Source organism: Paroedura picta, chromosome 8 (genome assembly GCF_049243985.1).
Source record: "Paroedura picta isolate Pp20150507F chromosome 8, Ppicta_v3.0, whole genome shotgun sequence".
In the NCBI taxonomy this organism is placed as follows: Eukaryota; Metazoa; Chordata; class Lepidosauria; order Squamata; family Gekkonidae; genus Paroedura; species Paroedura picta.
The window spans coordinates 2,864,941-2,881,768 of NC_135376.1; the positions used below are offsets into that span (position 1 = coordinate 2,864,941).

A 16,828-nucleotide genomic window follows, 5' to 3' on the forward strand; every position below is an offset into this window, starting at 1 on the left:
TAAAGCAGGGTTTCTCAACTTGGGTTTTGTAAAACCCTGAGGTTTCTTGATGACCTTGGAAGGGTTTTCTGAACAGGTGGGAGTTAATTAAATTTTTATATATATTTTTTAATTTGTTAAACGTTTATCAGGTGATATTTATTTATTATATTTATATACCGACCTCCCCAGAGGCGCAGGGCGGTTTACATAAAACATATAAACAATACATGACTATATATATTGTCATGTCGACCCACCCACCCCTCCCCAAATGGCCCATGATGGGCCTGATGGGGGTGGGGAAGGGGAGGGGCCCCGGGTGGGCGTTTCCACTGCTCTACTTCCCAACCATATTCTACACCAGGGGTAGTCACACTGTGGCCCTCCAGATGTCCATGGACTACAATTCCCAGGAGCCCCCTGCCAGCGAATGCTGGCAGGGGGCTCCTGGGAATTGTAGTCCATGGACATCTGGAGGGCCGCAGTTTGACTACCCCTGTTCTACACAATCACGCAGCCTCTGGGGTTTTTGGAAGCCTGAAGAATGTTTCAGGGGTTTAAATGGAAAAAAGAGAAAGACTGCTCTAAAGAGTTTTACATTTCTTCCCCGCCCTATACAGATGGCCTGCAAGAGACAGAAGAAGGGGTTGCTTTGACCGACCTGGCACCAAATGGGAATTGTGAAGAAGCCTGTGGAATCTCAGGCACTTAGGACCTGCGGTCAGCTCCGTCCTGGATTAAACTGTGAAGCCACACATCACAAGAAAATGGATCTGAAGGGAGGATATTCCCCCTGGGCTCTTCGGAGAAGGCAGCCGGGAATCTACCTTTTCTTGCCCCATTTACATGCCTTGCCCAGAAATAGTCAAGCCATGACGGGGGGCTTTCCCCATTGAGGATTATGCAGGAGGTGCCTAGAAGGAACAAGAGGTACATGGTGGGAGCTGCATGTTAATCTTAACCGATGTGGCAGGTCTTGAACCTCCGTTGGGTGAACATGTTTTTCTCACCACCTCTGTGATTTCTCTGATTTGGTCTCCGAATGGTCTGAAATTGCATTCAAATGTGAAGTTCACCCCATCAAATGTGAAAAGTTTGTGCGTGAGCCTTCAGAAGCATTTCACTTGGGTGGAAAGAAGGGAATGATGATTTTAAAAAACCTTTTCCCACTTCTTTTTGTCATGATTTCTACTCAGCTCCTTGAGGACTGGACACTTGATTTTTAATTTTTTATTGTATAGCTGGAATCTAAGCATCTGGTATCTTGTGGGACTGTCCGCTGTGTCTCCTGGATCTCCTGCGCAGGGTGAATGTTTTCAGAACTGAAAATGAATTTCGCATAACGAGTGTACTACGAAGCACCTTTTGAATCTACCTCATCCCCCTGGAAGGCTGTGCTCTCCTATTCTGTGACCGTTTAGTGGCTGAAAGAGAATGCCATGGAGGAGTACGTAGGATCTGGGCCCACAAGTCTTGCCAGAGGAGTCTGAAACCAAAATGGCAGAGAAGAACTTTCAATCTTTACCGGATGGCCAGGAAACCCAGGGATGGCCCCCAGCACCCGCAGCTCCCCTGACGCTTTTCTACCTCGAAACCTCTATGAAACCTCACGCTGACCTTCCAGAAGCAAAGTCCTTCTTCTCTTGAAACAAAATAATTCCTTGCAGGGGAAAGCCAGAGGTGACCTGGATTTTTCGCCTGTCTCCGTGTCCAGTAGTATGGATTGCCATCTGCTCTGGGGTCTCATTACAAACTGCTTCTGTCCATCATTTCCCCGCCTAGAATCATAGAATCATAGAGTTGGAAGGGGCCATACAGGCCATCTAGTCCAACCCCCTGCTCAACGCAGGATCAACGCCCAACAGATCCTGATTGGGGAACATACCAGATTTTGCTGAATCAGAACTCCTTGTCTAGCTACAGGCAGCCAGACCTATAGCTGAAGTGTTATCCATTTAAGTATTCATTACTTGTTCTCTTTGGACTCTGATGGCTTTTCAGAATTTCACAAAGTGTTTAAACTTTAAGGATGGACGAAACTCCAGTGGCACATCCCAGAGCCCTTTATGTGCTGCAGACATTATAGCAGCTGTACCTTGTTGTTAGAGCAGCATTGATTCTTTAATTGCTGTCGGCTTCACAGACTTAATTTCCAGCTCAGCTTATAGGATTTCCATATGTCTGGCCTTTAGCGGTTTCTTGCGCCTGGGTTGGCAGCGGAGTTCTGAGAAAATTTAAAATCTGGATTTTTAACGAGGAACAATGAATAAACAGTAACCATGAAAAGATCTTCTGTTTACCTGATCTTACAAAAAACCTCATAGACCTGGAAAGGATCCAGGAAAGGGAAGCTAGAGTGATAAAAGGGGGTTGGTGTCCTTTGTCTATGAAAAAAGCCTGAAGGGTTTGAGGCTTCTCAGCTTCAAGAAATGCTGACTTGGGATGGTAAGAAATATATTAGAGATTTATAGGATTACTATCAGAACAGTTCATTGCATGAAAAATACAACGGGCGCTAGCCTTCTCCCAACCCAGGCAAACCTGGCAAGGCCATGGCAGGGATGCTCGGGGCAGGGGGGAGCGCTGGGCAGCTATGCTGAGGCCTGGCATGATCATGGTCGGGGCTGCTTTCTGAACTAGACGTGCATTTTGACTGATCTGTGACTGTGCCTTCTGAAAACTCCCTTGGTTCTGTTTACTTGTTTGCCTGATAAGGGTGCTACAGATTGGCTCCAGCATCTGGACAGCTATTACAAATGGTCTCTTTACAATGGAAATGCCTTTTGCAAGCCTCAGCAGTGCAATTGAACTCTGAAGGCATTTAAAGGGCTACCTTCTCCGAGCTGGGCATTCACTCTGAAGGCATATAAAGGCCCTGTAAAAGGTAAAGGTAAAGGTATCCCCTGTGCAAGCACCGAGTCATGTCTGACCCTTGGGGTGACGCCCTCTAGCGTTTTCTTGGCAGACTCAATACGGGGTGGTTTGCCAGTGCCTTCCCCAGTCATTACCGTTTACCCCCCAGCAAGCTGGGTACTCATTTTACCGACCTCGGAAGGATGGAAGGCTGAGTCAACCTTGAGCCGGCTGCTGGGATTGAACTCCCAACCTCATGGGCAGACAGCTTCAGACAGCATATCGCTGCCTTACCACTCTGCGCCACAAGAGGCTCATAAAGGCCACAAGAGGCTCATAAAGGCCCTGAGAGCCCTTTAAATAGGCTTCAATTGCAGCTATCTGGCAGTCCTGAAAAAAATTCCAATCTTTTAGGGATATTTTTAGTCAAAAAACATCAAAAAATACATCCAGCTTAATACATTTCTCACGAAGACTCAAGGCTGGCTATTCAGGGTAAGTCAGTGCAACCAGTAGGATGAGTCCAGTGGCCTGCAAACCAAAACTGATCCCCACAATTAAACTTGGTTGGTCTCAAAGGTGCCCCTGGAGTCAGACTTTGTTCTAGTGCTTCAGACCCACACAGTGACACCCCCCCCTGTACCAACAGGATGCTGAACTGAATATGCAATGAAAAAAGACTAGGAGGACAGTGCTGTAAAAACAAGTATAAAACATGAAGATGCTATTTAATTATCCATTAAAAGAGTTATACACCCCATAAGGTTCAAGGTGACATGTTAAATACAGAAAATGTTGTATAAGTATAAAAAGAAAGCAAAGAGGAAACAATACTGGCACAACGATGCTTGCAACCGCAGCACGAGCAGTGAGACAATTCCCTGTTGAATGCCTGCCTGCAGAGAAATCATGCAAAAGGGGAAATGGAAAGATTTGGCATAAGAAAGAGGTTTGGCTGCCCTTTGATTGCCAGCTCTGGGTTGTGGATCCTAGAGACCTGGGGGGCAGAGCCTGAGAAGGGCAGGGTTTGGGGAAGGAGGGGATTTCAATGGATTTCCAAGCAGTCCTACGTGAACCATTTTCTCCAAGGGAACTCATCTCTGTAATCTAGAAATGATCCATAACAACAGTCCTCCAGGCAACACCTGGAAGTTGGCAACCTGACCGGCAGCCCGGAGCAGTGGTTCTTGGGAGGCCAGACCCAGAAGCGTTGCCAGGTCTGGCTTGGGAGATTTGGGGGTTGGAGCCTGCGGCTGGGGGGGGGTGATCTCAGTGGGGTCTAATCATTAATGCCAGAGTCCATCCTCCAAAGTAGCCTCTCCCGCCCCTCCAGGTTTCCTGAGACCAGCTGTGATTCCGGGAGATCTCCAGGAGCCACCGGGAGGTTGGCAAGCCAACGTGAAAAGGCATCTACCGCAGTGCCTGATGGGCCGGGCCCGAGGGCGCATGCCCCTCCCGTTTCCTCCCCCCCCATCCCGAATCTCCGCGTTCCATTCCGCGGCCGGCTTTACGCGCCGCATTCCCCGAGTCAGGCGTTTGGCGCGGACAGCCCCGCGGGGTTCCGTTGCTAGGGCGAAGGCCCCCGAGGGGGCGCGGTCCTAGGGCGTCACTTCCGGGGTGGCTTGAGGACGCGACGGAAGCGGCGAACGAGCTTGGTCACGGACTGCCACTGTGAGGGGCGCCGCGCTGCTTCTCGCTCCGACCTCCGCCGCTGCGCCGAGCCGGCCGCGCCACGCCACGAAGCGCCATGATCACCTCCGCCGGTGAGGCCGCGCGGGCGGGGCGAGGCAAGGCAAGGCAGGGGCCGAGGCCGCTTTCCGCTGAGTCAGGCGGGCCTGCCACGCCCCTCGCCGGGTGCCGACTCCCGCCCGGGGGGTCCCGGGGGAAGAGAGGGCGGGCCCGGGTGGGGGAGGAAGCACTCCGAGTTAAGCACAGGCCTCCTCCCAACGCCAAGTCGGATGCCGGAGGAGGCCATTTGCTGGCAGGGGCTGATGGGAATTGTAGTCCGTGGGCCTTTAGATAGCCACACTTCGGCCACCCCTTGCAAGAGAGGGGACGTTGGTCAGATTTTCAGGGGACGCTAAGTTGGGCGGGGTGGCTGATACCCCAGAGGAGATCTGGGGAGGTTGGGCCGTAGCCGAGTAAATGAATTTTAATAGGGAGAAGTGTAAAGTGTGCCATTTGAGGGTGGTGCCGTGGTTAAGAGCAGTGACTTCTCCACCTGGGTGGCTTTGGGCTAGTCACAGTCCTGATAGTGCTATTCTCACAGAGCAGTCCTGACAGAGCTTTCTCAGACTCACCTCCCCCACAGAGTATCTGAGGTAGGGAGAGGAGGGGAAAGTGGTTGGAAGCCGCTTTGAGACTCCTTCGGGTAATAAGAAGTGGGGTATAAAAACCAACTTCTTTCTTATCTATCACCTATCCATCTAAGATGGGGGAGACCTGACCTGATAGTAGTACACGTGAAAGTTCTGGTGGATGGTCAGTTGAATATGAGCCAGCAGTGCAGCACAGCAGCTAAGAAGGCAAATGCGATCCCAGCCTGCATTGCTAGAGCACAGAATCTAGAGCAAGGGATTGCTAATACCCCTCTGCTCCACACTGGTTAGACCTCATTTGGAATATGGAATCTAGTTCTGGGCACCACAGTTCAAGAAGCATATTGCCAAGTTGGAACATATCTAGAGAGGGGTGACTTGGTTGGTTGAGGGATTGGAATCCATGCCTAACAAGGAGAGGTGGAGAGAGTTGGGTATGGGCAGACTGGAGAAGAGGAGGGCAAGTGGTGATAACATATCTGTGTTTATCTGTGTAAAAGATAGACCTGTTGAAGAGGGGGCCGGCGGGTTAACTGCAGTGTAAGAGACAAGGACTAGGAGCAGTGGATTCCAACTACAGGAAAGGTGGTTCTACTTCAGTATTAGAAAGAATTTGCTCTCTTCATTGGACATTGTTAGAAGGAGATTGAATGAGCACCTGTCAGGAGTGTGTGTGTTTTAAGTCCCCAAGGTTGGACTGGATGGCCCTTGGGGGGTCTCTTCCCTCTGTGTGATTCTGATTCTGAATTGTCAACTCCAGGTAGGGAAATCCCTGGAGATTTTGGAAGTGAAGCCTGAGGAGGAAAGGGTTGGAGAGGGACACAACCACAGGTTTTTTTAGAGGATCAGGGACAGAGCTGGTAGGGATAGAACAATGCTTATTCCTTGTGGCACTCTGTCCTCCCCACTGGGGATGCCAAACACCTATCAGTTCTGCCCCCTTCCGTGTTATTGTGAAAAGAACCCTGTGGAGTAGGCTTGTTGAGATGGCATTACTGTTCCAAGGAAGCTCCCCTGGCAGAACGGGGATTCCTTCATGACCAGAGGCGGCGGGAAGAGAGAGAGATGGCCGGGGTCTCTGCAAACTTCCCTATTTCCTCTGCTGATATTTGTTGAAGCCCAGTTTAACCATGTTGTTGCTGGATGGGGCCATCTTGTTTGTGTGCTGCAGGACGTCCTTAATGGATCCTGTGACATGCCACTAAGTGAGTAATATCATCATGCCAAAGATCCAGGAGCCAAGTGAGCATTTCATTTGCTGCCAGAGACCCAGCGGAGGTGACTCTGGGCCTGGTTCCTGACTCAGCAGTAAGCAGCCGGGCCCCTTTTCTGGCCCCGGCTCATATGAGGCCTTCAGCACTGCCAAAAGAGAGAACCCGGCTTCTCCTTGGCTGCCTTGCACATGAGTGTGATGTTTGGCCAGGCTGTGAAAGAGGAGGAGGAGGAGGCATTTGCTTCCGCCTTCATTTTCTTCCTTGTTTCCCTGTCCTGAGACCATCTTTCCTTCCTTGTCTTTGGAACTGCATAGTTGCTGATCATTCTGCAAACAAATCCACACAAGCTATGGAAGATTTTATTAATTTTGGTGTTAAGAGAACACATGCATATAGAATTACAGAGTAAAAGGAGGCCATACAGCCATCTCGTCCCACCCCCTGCTCAATGCAAAATCAACCTAAAGCATCCCTGATGTGTTTGTCCGGCCGCTGCTTGAGGACTGACAGTGAGGGGGAGCTTACCACTTCCCTAGGCAGCCAGTTCCACTGCTGAACAATTCTTGACTGTGAAAATTTCCCCCCATAATATTCTGCCTGTAATTTAAACCTGTTATCGTGAGTCCCGTCCCTTGCTGTCAACTGGAGCAGCTCCCTGCTGTCCTCTTAGAGGGTCTTTCAAGAGAGCCATCCTGTCCCCCTCAGCCTCCTCTTCTCCAGAATGAACCTTCCCAAATCCCTCAGCCTTTTCTTGTAGGGTTTCTTGGTCTCCAGAACCCAGATCAGCCTCATTGCTGTCCACTGCACCCACCCCATTCTGTCCACATCCTTGAAGTGAGGCCCCCAGATCTGCACAGAAAACTCCAGGTGCAGCCTGACCAATGGATTATACAGCAGGACTATGACATCTTGGAATTTGCACATTATAACTCATAGAATCTTAGAGTTGGAAGGGACCTCTAGGATCATCTAGTCCAACCCCCTGCAGAATGCAGGAAGTTCACAACTACCTGCCCACCCACAGTGACCCCAATTCCATGCCCAGATGATTCCATGCCCTTCCCACCACCACCAGAATCCCTGGCCTAGAGGAAATTCACTTCTTGATCTCAAAACGGCAACTCCACGGATAATTGTAAAATTCCTCCTCTGTGTTTGCCTGGGGGGACGGTTCTTGCCTAAACTTAGCTTGGAGTTTATGTTATGGATTTCAAGGCTGTTTGCAACCAGGACTCAGGCTTTAGTAACTGGTACTTCTATATTTTTCAGAGACTTTGAAAGGTGCTGTCTCTGTTTACATCAGCCAGCTTCGGAGTATAAGTTCAGAGGACCTTCATTTTCCACTTTGAGCAGAATAATGTCTTTCCTGCCACTACTTGCTTCTGGCTCCTCAGGTGTTCAGCTTGTGTTCTTACACAACATTTTCATTTTCCCTTCCCCATGGCTGTTCCTGTTGACCATCAGCAGGGAAAGACTCCTAGTATTTAAAATATGCTCAACGTGGAGAAATCGAGACGGAGGGAAGATGCGATCAGTCTGTTGTATGGAACATGGCCAAGGCTTGCTGTCCATCTGCTACTACAGAGGGCTTGAGTTCCAGATGGGTAGATTTTACTTAGGATAAGTTGTTTAACAGCGGCAGAAACTTGACAATGGATTCAGTTACCTATGAGATGGTGGAGCTCTCCCTCCCTGGAGTTTTCTTACCTGTCAGAGGAGCTTTGTACTAAGCAGGTGGTTGGACAAGATGGCCTACAGAGATTCTGTGAAAAGCAGTGTGGCTGGTGGATGGCATATCTAGAGCTAAAATGGCCACGTTTGGTAACAGTATTACAGAACCAACTTTCAGTCCCTGATTTCTGTAACAGGTTTTGTAACAGCAGTTCAGTACTTCACTGTTTCTGTTCTCTTTTTGTATGTGCATTTAGTGCTTGGATTTTTTGTGCCAGCTAACAAGACTTTTCCTTTTGCAGCCGGAATCATTTCACTTCTGGATGAGGAAGAGCCAGAACTCAAGGTAAATCTGTAAGCTTTCCTTTTGACTTTAGAGAAAAATCAGATGTAAGGGCTTGAAGGCTGAGGTTTGGAACTTGAAAAGAAACTTCTTCCTGTTTCACTTTTGGGCATCTGGCTGAGATGTCTCTAGCCATTGATGTCCACGTGACCGGGACATAATTCTGAAAATCCTTGTTAACAGTGAGTGGCTTGCCTGTCATGTATGTTTCTAGAGAAGGGACAGCAGAATCTCAGACAGAATTGTTTTTCCCTGTGCTGAGGAGGGGGGAGAGATTTTTCTGCTTTCTGACTGCCAAAAAGTCAAATAATTTTTCGGTCCCATCATGAGAAGGCCAGAGCCACTAGAATAGACAATCATGCTAGGCAGCAGGAAAAGAGGAAGATCCAACAGGAAATGGATAGACTCCGTCAAGGAAGCTCCAGTCTTCAGTTTTCAAGACCTGAGCAAGGCTGTTAATGACAGGGCCTTTTAGAGGGGTGGCAGGTGACAGTGGATGAGCGAGAGGTTTGTGACTGTCCTGCATTGTGTGGGGGGTTGCACTACGTGACCCAGGAGGTCCCTTCCAACTCTATGATTCTATGATAGGACATTAATTCCTGGGGTCTGCTGACTAGTAATAGCACAGTGGCTGGAGGCCACTAAGAGATAATGTGATCTTGCAAGGTCACCTGGATTCTTGTCCCCACTGGATCATAAGTACTCTTCAGGGGCTCCTCCATGGTCAATACATTGAAAAAGGCCATTCTTGTCTGTGAAATATAGAAGTAGGTGGCCGACTCCTTCCGTGGTGAGGATTATTGATTAGGGAAGCAATGTCTGGGCTCAGAGGAAGATGTGGCAAGTGACAGTGCTTCTGCGTCTGATATGTTCTCACTCTGAAGAACAAACCTCTGTCTCTGGCACTCTGCTTTGTGGCCCTGTCTGATAACCTGATTCTCTCTCTCTTTAGGAATTTGCTCTTCACAAACTGAATGCCGTTGTCAATGACTTCTGGGCCGAGATTTCTGAGTCCGTAGACAAAATGTAAGCCGGATGTTGTTCCCTCTCGGGGACAGGGCAGCCAATCTCTGCAAAGCACAGGGTTGAAAAGTGTTCTGTCTCTGTGTAGATGAAGCACGCGTGGACAAGCTGATGATATTTTGTGGCTGAGAGCTGCAGCAAGTCCACCAACCAAGAGATACTGGTTGGGCTGAAATATGAAACTTGGTTTTTATTAGAAAGAGGAAATCATGAGCTGATTTTCTCCCCCTCTCCCACCTTTTCTGCAGCGAAATCCTGTATGAAGATGTGGGCTTCCGGAGTCGTGAGTTTGCCGCTTTGGTGGCTTCCAAAGTGTTTTACCACCTGGGGGCCTTTGAAGAATCGCTCAACTATGCCCTGGGAGCTGGCAACCTCTTCAACGTCAATGACAACTCGGAATATGTGGAGACCATCATCGGTACGTCCGAGCACTGTGGACGGGGACTGTTCCGTTTAGCCAAGAGATAACTAAGGGGAGACATGGTGGAGGTGAGCTCAACGGTGGTGAGCTCCCCCTCACTGGCAGTCTTCAAGCAAAGGTTGGATACACTTTTCTTGAATGCTTTAGGATGCTCTGGGCTGATCCTGCGTTGAGCAGGGGGTTGGACTAGATGGCCTGTATGGACCCTTCCAACTCTATGATTCTATGAGGTTTATAAAATGAATGAGTGGGGTGGAGAAAGTGGGCAGTGAAGATGCTTTCTCCCTCTCCCAAAAGGACTTGGGGGACGTCCAGTGAAGCTGATGGGCAGGAGGTTCTGGATGGGCAACAGGAAAGGCTGTGAGGGAATTTGCTGCCAGAGGATGTAGTGATGGCCACAAGAGTAAACAGCTTTCAGATGTGATTATCACTTGGACATGAAATTGGGGTCACTGTGGGTGGGCAGGTTGTTGTGAGTTCCTGCATTGTACAGTGGGTTGGACTAGATGACTCTGGAGATCCCTTCCAACTTGATGATTCTATGATAGATTTATGGAGGCTAGGTCTACTAATGGCTACTATCCACGGTAACTGGTGGGAACCTCCACACTGAGAGACACTAATCCACTGAATCCCTTAGTCAGGAGGCAACATCTGGTGAAGGCCTCAGCATCTCTGCCTTGTTGGTGGCCTTCCAGGGGAATTGGCTGACCTCTGTGTGAGACGGGATGCTAGACTAGAGGGACCCTCCCTGGTCTGATCCAGCACGGCTCTTCTGAGGTTCTTATGAAGGCCTCGGCCTCTCTGCCGTTGACCCTCCAGAGGGACTTGTTGGCCACTGTACAAGACAGGATGCTGGACCAGATGGACCACTGGTCTGATCCAGCTGGGCTCTTCTCATGTTCTTAACAAGTGTAAGCATCTGTCTTGCTTTAATCATCCAGCCTCCATCTAGAGATCTCTGAGTCTTGCAAAGACAATTCTTGCAGCTGTCAGCACCATGGAAAGGCCATCAAACCGTATGCTCCAGCTGCCATCATAATAGGAATTTCATCGGCCATCACGGTTTTAGACTTGGCAAAGGGGGATTTTTGTTTGTTGTTGCCTTTATTTTGCACTCAGGATATGTCGCTAATTTGATGCTGTGAGTGTTGCAAGCGACACGTATGGTGAGTGCTGTGCACTTTTCTCCCCCCCTCACCCCCAGCCAAGTGCATCGATCACTACACCAAACAGTGTGTGGAAAACGCAGATCTGGCCGAGGGGGCCAAGAAGGCCGTCGATCCGAGGCTGGAGGGGATCGTGAACAAGATGTTCCAGCGCTGCTTAGATGATCACAAGTACAAGCAAGCCATCGGGATCGCTCTGGAGACACGCAGGCTGGATATCTTTGAGAAAACCATTTTAGAATCGGTAAGTGAAGGTACAGGGCCAACAAAGTTCAACCTCCGCGGAGGGCCCATGGCCCGGATGCAGAGCAGCAACAGAAAGTTGCTGTTTTACTCTTTTAACTTTTGTTGCTGTAATTTACCCTTTTTAAAAGCTTCTTTGACTACAATTAGGCTTGGAACACAAAACAGCAATGTGGGTTTTCTGGGGAAATTTGAATCTGAAAATTATAATATTCAAATAATCTTTGCAAACACCTGCGCCACGTGCAAACCTTGGGCTGTTGTCCATGCTTCATGTCTCAGATTTAGCCCATCTGACTTGGTTGAGTTGCAGCCTCATACCCCTGGCAGCTATAGTTAAAAGTAATGCAAGGTGCAATGGAATCCCCAGTAACATCCCAGGCCCCCAAATTTAAAGTTTGTCAAATAACTCAAAACTGAAAAAAAGCATTTGCATTTGAAACAACTTAAAAACTCTCTCTCTCTCTCCCTCTCTCTTTCCCTCCCTCCCTCTCTCTCTCTCCCTCTCTCTTTCCCTCCCTCCCTCTCTCTCCCTCTCTCTCCCTCTCTCTCCCTCTCTCTCTTATGCAGAATGACGTTCCTGGGATGCTGGCCTACAGCTTAAAACTCTGCATGTCTTTGATGCAGAATAAGCAATTCCGCAACCAGGTGCTGCGAGTTCTGGTTAAAATCTACATGAACCTGGAGAAGCCCGATTTCATCAACGTGTGCCAGGTAGAGCTTCAACCCACAGGCTGGTGAAACTTGAGGATGGCTGCTGACTAATCTGACTTCTATACTAACTCTCGGAAGAGCCGGAGTCCGGGAGCTCTGGCAAACTTTGGGGCAGGCGAGGAGCGTTTGTGAGTCACCGCTCACTTCTCCAGGGACCTGGATTTCCATTCTGTACAACTAAATGTGGTGCCTTCCTTGGAGACAGATGGAGATGGGTCTCAGTGTTAGCCTGTCTGTAGCAGGAGAAAAGAGCAGGAGTCCGGCAGCTCCTTAAAGACCATGGCAGGGAAGGAGCTTAGGTGAGTCACTGCTCATGTCTTCAGATACTACCCTCTTCTTCAGATATCTGAGGAAGTGAGCAGCAACTCATGAAAGCTGCCAGAGGTTTTGTTAATCCACAAGGTGCTTCTGGACTCTTGCTCTTTTCCGCTTCTACAGACAGACTAATATGGCCACCTTTCTGAATATATTCCCCAGAGGGAAGCCCTGATTACTTCCGGGTGTTTAGGGTGGGTATCCAGTCACACAGTTTGGTGTTAGAAAGGGCTGCGAAGTCACAGCTGGCTGAGGGCGACTCCATGGTTTCTTCAAGGCAAGAAGCCTTCAGAGGTGGTCGGCCCTTGCCTGTCTCCGCGTAGCAACCCCCGACTTCCTTGGTGTCTCCCACCCAAATGCCGACCAGGGCTGAACCCGCTTCGCTTACAAGATCTGATGAGATCGAGCGCGGCTGGGCAATGCGAATCAAGGCTTTCTCAACTTTTTTACCATTGAGCAACCCTGAAACATTCTTCAGGCCCCGAAACCCCCCAGAAGTGGCAAAGTCATGCAGAATGTGATGGGGAAGCAGAGCTGTGTCCTCGGCCAACCAGGTCTCCTTCCCTTCCCACCCTCTCCAGGCCCTTCATTGGCCATTTGGGGGGGGGGGGAGGCGTGACATGACCACATATGGTCATATCACTCACTGAATGTTTAACACATTTTAAAAATATATTAAAAAATTAATGATCTCCCACCCATGCGGGAACCCCTTCCAGGGCCGTCAAGAAGCTCCGGAGTCTCACGAAGCCTCGGCTATGTCAGTCGGCTGGGCTCCCTCTGGCCCAGCTGATCTTCTCAGGTCTGTGGGCGGCAGGAAGAAGTCTCCCCACACCAATTATGGGAACAACTTCTGCAGAACCGTTTAGACCAAACTGCAGGAGAAGCCAAGGCAGCCGCAAGGCCAGGCTGGCTTTTTAGGAAAATTATTATTTTTCCTTCTCAGGTCTGTCAGACCTTGCAAAATTCAGAAGTTCTGAAAATTCTGAGTTTGCATAGCAAACATTTTCAGGTCCAATAGATCCGAACCCCTGATTTTGTGGTGTGTTGCACCCCTACTTCTGACTCCTCCTTTTCTCTCCCCCTCGCAGTGCCTCATCTTCTTAGACGACCCGCAGGCCGTGAGCGACATCCTGGAGAAGCTGGTGAAGGAGGACAACCTCCTCATGGCCTACCAGATTTGCTTCGATCTGTACGAAAGTGCCAGCCAGCAGTTCCTCTCCTCCGTGATTCAGAACCTCCGGACTGTCGGCACCCCCATCGCTTCTGTGCCTGGGTCGACTAACACAGGGACCGTCCCCGGAGCAGAAAAAGAAGGGTGAGCCCGCCAGAGTACTTTTCGATTTCTATCCTGCCTTTCCTTTCTATGAGTAGATCATAGAATCATAGAGTTGGAAGGGACCTCCTGGGTCATCCAGTCCAAAACTAGGGGTGCAAAATTCGCAAACTGCAAAAGCCAGGCAAACCGACAAGCCGTGCCATGCTGCGCCATAAAGAGTGCACAGCATTTTAAAAAATTTATTTGATTGCTTTTTGTACCGCCCTCCCAGCAAGCCGACTCAGGGCAGTTCACAATATATGTTCTGTATAAAGCAATAATTAAAATCCAGTAATTAAAATGAGACAACAAATACATTAATTTAAAATTAGCTTTAAGATAGTGTCAGTGGTGACAACTCGTTTTCGGGGATCAGGTCATGTTCTCCTCAGGCCAGGTTATGACCAGGGGCTTCTTACAATAATAAGTAGGTGGGTGGGGCCTGTGTGGATGCTGCCTTGGGCCCGAACCCAAGGCCTGGCGGAAGAGCTCCGTCTTGCAGGCCCTGCATTACTGTGCCAGCTCTGACAGGGCCTGGATACATTCCAGGAGCTCCGTCCACCAAGCAGGGGCCAGGGTGGAACATATCCTGGCCCTGGTTGAAGCCAGACATACCTCCGTGCGGCCAGGGGCCACCAATCTTGCCAACTCCATGACATGAAGAACGCTTTTTGGTTTTGTTTCTCCAGGGACACCATGGAGACGGAGGAGAAGGCGGGGAGCCCCGTTGCTGCAGGGAAGTCAGCCCAGAGCAGCGTAAGTGCAGCCACGTGAACATTCCGTTGCTTGCGGAGTTGTTGGAGGTCTTCTCTTCCTGCTGTGTTTCTAAAGGCCTTGCAGCACCGCAGCCATTCTTGGGCTCTGGCCTGGTGGAATGTTCTCCCTGGCGAACCTTAAGGCAGTTCCTGGGGGGCTTTAAGGCAGAGCTTCTCCTCCAGGCTGACAGTAATTCCATGGAGATGCCAGCCTTCCTGCTCGAAAACCCACCTGACCCCAACAATTAAACAGGACCCCCCCCAGAAGTTTAAGACTGCAAACCAGGTGGTTTTAATAAAGATTTTAATAATTTAGAACCGTAATTGTTTAATTGCCAAATTATAATATATTATTTTATTGGTATTCATTCATTCATTCATTCATTCATTCATTCGCATTGATAGACCCCCCCATCATGTTGGTCCTTATTTTATCTGATGTTACTCGCCCTGAGTTAACTATTAGTATTACTATTATTATTGCTATTACTATTATTAAAGGGATTTTGATAGCTGTCTGTCCTTTTGTGTCCTTTCTCTGCATGCGTGTTTTTGAAGAACCCCGAGTCAAAAGACCAGATCCCCAAAATGATCAAAATTTTAAGCGGTGAAATGGCCATTGAGTTACACCTGCAGTTTTTAATACGAAACAACAACACAGACCTCATGATCCTCAAAAACACAAAGGTAAGAAGACGCTGATTAAGTGCCTTTTGGAGTTTTGCTCCAGGCTGCAGAGTGGGTCTTGGAAGGCTTTGTCCTCTCGGTAACTTTTTTTGGGAGAATCGGCTTCCCCTCCAGCCCAACACTCTGCGTCGCACAGTGGCCATTTCTGAGACGACTCTCCCTTGTCATTCCTACAAGTTGGTTTCAAAGGGTACCTGCCTAGCCCTGTAGTAGGAGAGTGAGATTTGAGTCCTGTGGCAACCTAGACTCAGAAGATTCTTTGGGGTGTGAGCTTTCAAGAGTCAAAGCTCTGTCATGTGACCCTGAAAAATCTAGGCATCATTCGTAGTTCAGGTGAATTGATACCCAGTTGGTGTCCTCTTATGCAGGGGTAGTCAACCTGTGGTCCTCCAGATGTTCATGGACTACAATTCCCACGAGCCCCTGCCAGCAACCGCTGGCAGGGGCTCATGGGAATTGTAGTCCATGAACATCTGGAGGACCACAGGTTGACTACCCCTGCTCTTATACATCCGTAAACTCCGTTAGCCCTGAAGCATTTCTCTTTGCGTTGCGCACACGCAAATTCATCTGCCTTTCGCCACGCGTCTAGTGGCTTAGCTCTGTCGTTCTCCTTCGAATCCTTTTTGAGCTGCTCCGCTTGGCGTTGCCCAGCATGCCAGTTGGAGTTGGGCACAGTAGCTTCTGTGGCTTTTTTTTTTAGTGACTCTGCCATTTTGCTTCTCCGCAGGATGCTGTGCGGAATTCGGTCTGTCACACAGCGACAGTCATTGCAAACTCCTTCATGCACTGCGGAACCACCAGCGACCAGTTCCTTAGGTAAAGGCCGGCCAGACCTGGCAGCATGGGGGAGTCGGAAGTGGTGGATTTGTTTGAGAGCTGATGGGCGGAAAGCACGTTTGAGCACTCTCTTTCGACCAGAGGCTGACGGGGAAAGGGCTGTAAGCGCAGGGAAACCTCCCTGGTTCCGTCCCCAGCTCCGTTGCTGTCGAAATGAATACAATGAGAAATTTAAATACTGCTGCCTCTTTTCTAATTGTGACTCTTACCGATGGTGAGAAGTGGTTTGCCAAGGGAGGTTCATTTTTCAGACAGATCTGGGTCCATGCTCTGTGACCACTGATCCACTGAGTCTCTAATGGCGTGTGAATCTACCTTAGACTAAGTCAGGCTGTTGGTCTGTCCAGGTCGGTATTCACACGGCCAACTGCTCTGCAGGCTCTCAGGCTGCGGTCTTTCCCACCACCTCCCACCAAGTCCTTTTTCAACTGGAGATGCCAGGGATTGAACCCGGGACCTTCTGCATGCCAAACAGAGGCTCTGCCACTGAGCCACAGCCTCTCTCTATTGGTGTCCAAGACCTCAGACAGAGGTCTTTCTCAACCTCTCCTGCCTGCTCCTTTTCGCTGGAAACGCCAGGGATTGAACCTGGGACGTTCTGCCTGCCAAGCAGAGGCTTTTCCACTGAGCCACAGTCTCTCCCAAGGTATGCCCATGAAGCTGCCTTATCCTGAATCAGACCGTTGGTCCATCAGAATCAGTATTGTCTCCTCAGACTGGCAGGGGCTCTCATGGGTCTCGGGCAGAGCTCTTTCACATCACCTAGTTCCTTGCCCTTTCAGCCGGAGGTCTGTGGATTGAACCTGGGACCGGCAGCATACCAAGCAGGTCCTCTTACCACTGAGCCATGGCCCCGCCCTCTCAGCTGGGGACCGGCAAGACTTTCAGTATGGTGCAGGGGTTAAGAGCAGCGGCTTCTAATCTGGTGGGCTGGGCTAGATTCCCTGCTCCTCCACATGCAA

General features: G+C 49.5%; 1 protein-coding gene across 2 annotated transcripts in view; it reads left to right on the plus strand.

The window, feature by feature from the left end:
- The first annotated feature begins 4,429 nt into the window (after nucleotides 1-4,429).
- The window catches only part of PSMD1 (proteasome 26S subunit, non-ATPase 1), a 91,382-nt gene continuing 78,983 nt past the window's right edge, over nucleotides 4,430-16,828 (plus strand). For both annotated transcript variants that reach the window (XM_077348073.1, XM_077348072.1), the window contains exons 1-10: nucleotides 4,430-4,598; nucleotides 8,341-8,384; nucleotides 9,334-9,407; nucleotides 9,653-9,822; nucleotides 11,033-11,238; nucleotides 11,808-11,951; nucleotides 13,358-13,584; nucleotides 14,274-14,340; nucleotides 14,898-15,026; nucleotides 15,757-15,845. In XM_077348073.1, the coding sequence (XP_077204188.1) occupies nucleotides 4,583-4,598; nucleotides 8,341-8,384; nucleotides 9,334-9,407; nucleotides 9,653-9,822; nucleotides 11,033-11,238; nucleotides 11,808-11,951; nucleotides 13,358-13,584; nucleotides 14,274-14,340; nucleotides 14,898-15,026; nucleotides 15,757-15,845 (1,166 nt within the window). In that variant the 5' untranslated portion in view covers nucleotides 4,430-4,582. The remainder of the gene's footprint in view (nucleotides 4,599-8,340; nucleotides 8,385-9,333; nucleotides 9,408-9,652; nucleotides 9,823-11,032; nucleotides 11,239-11,807; nucleotides 11,952-13,357; nucleotides 13,585-14,273; nucleotides 14,341-14,897; nucleotides 15,027-15,756; nucleotides 15,846-16,828) is intronic.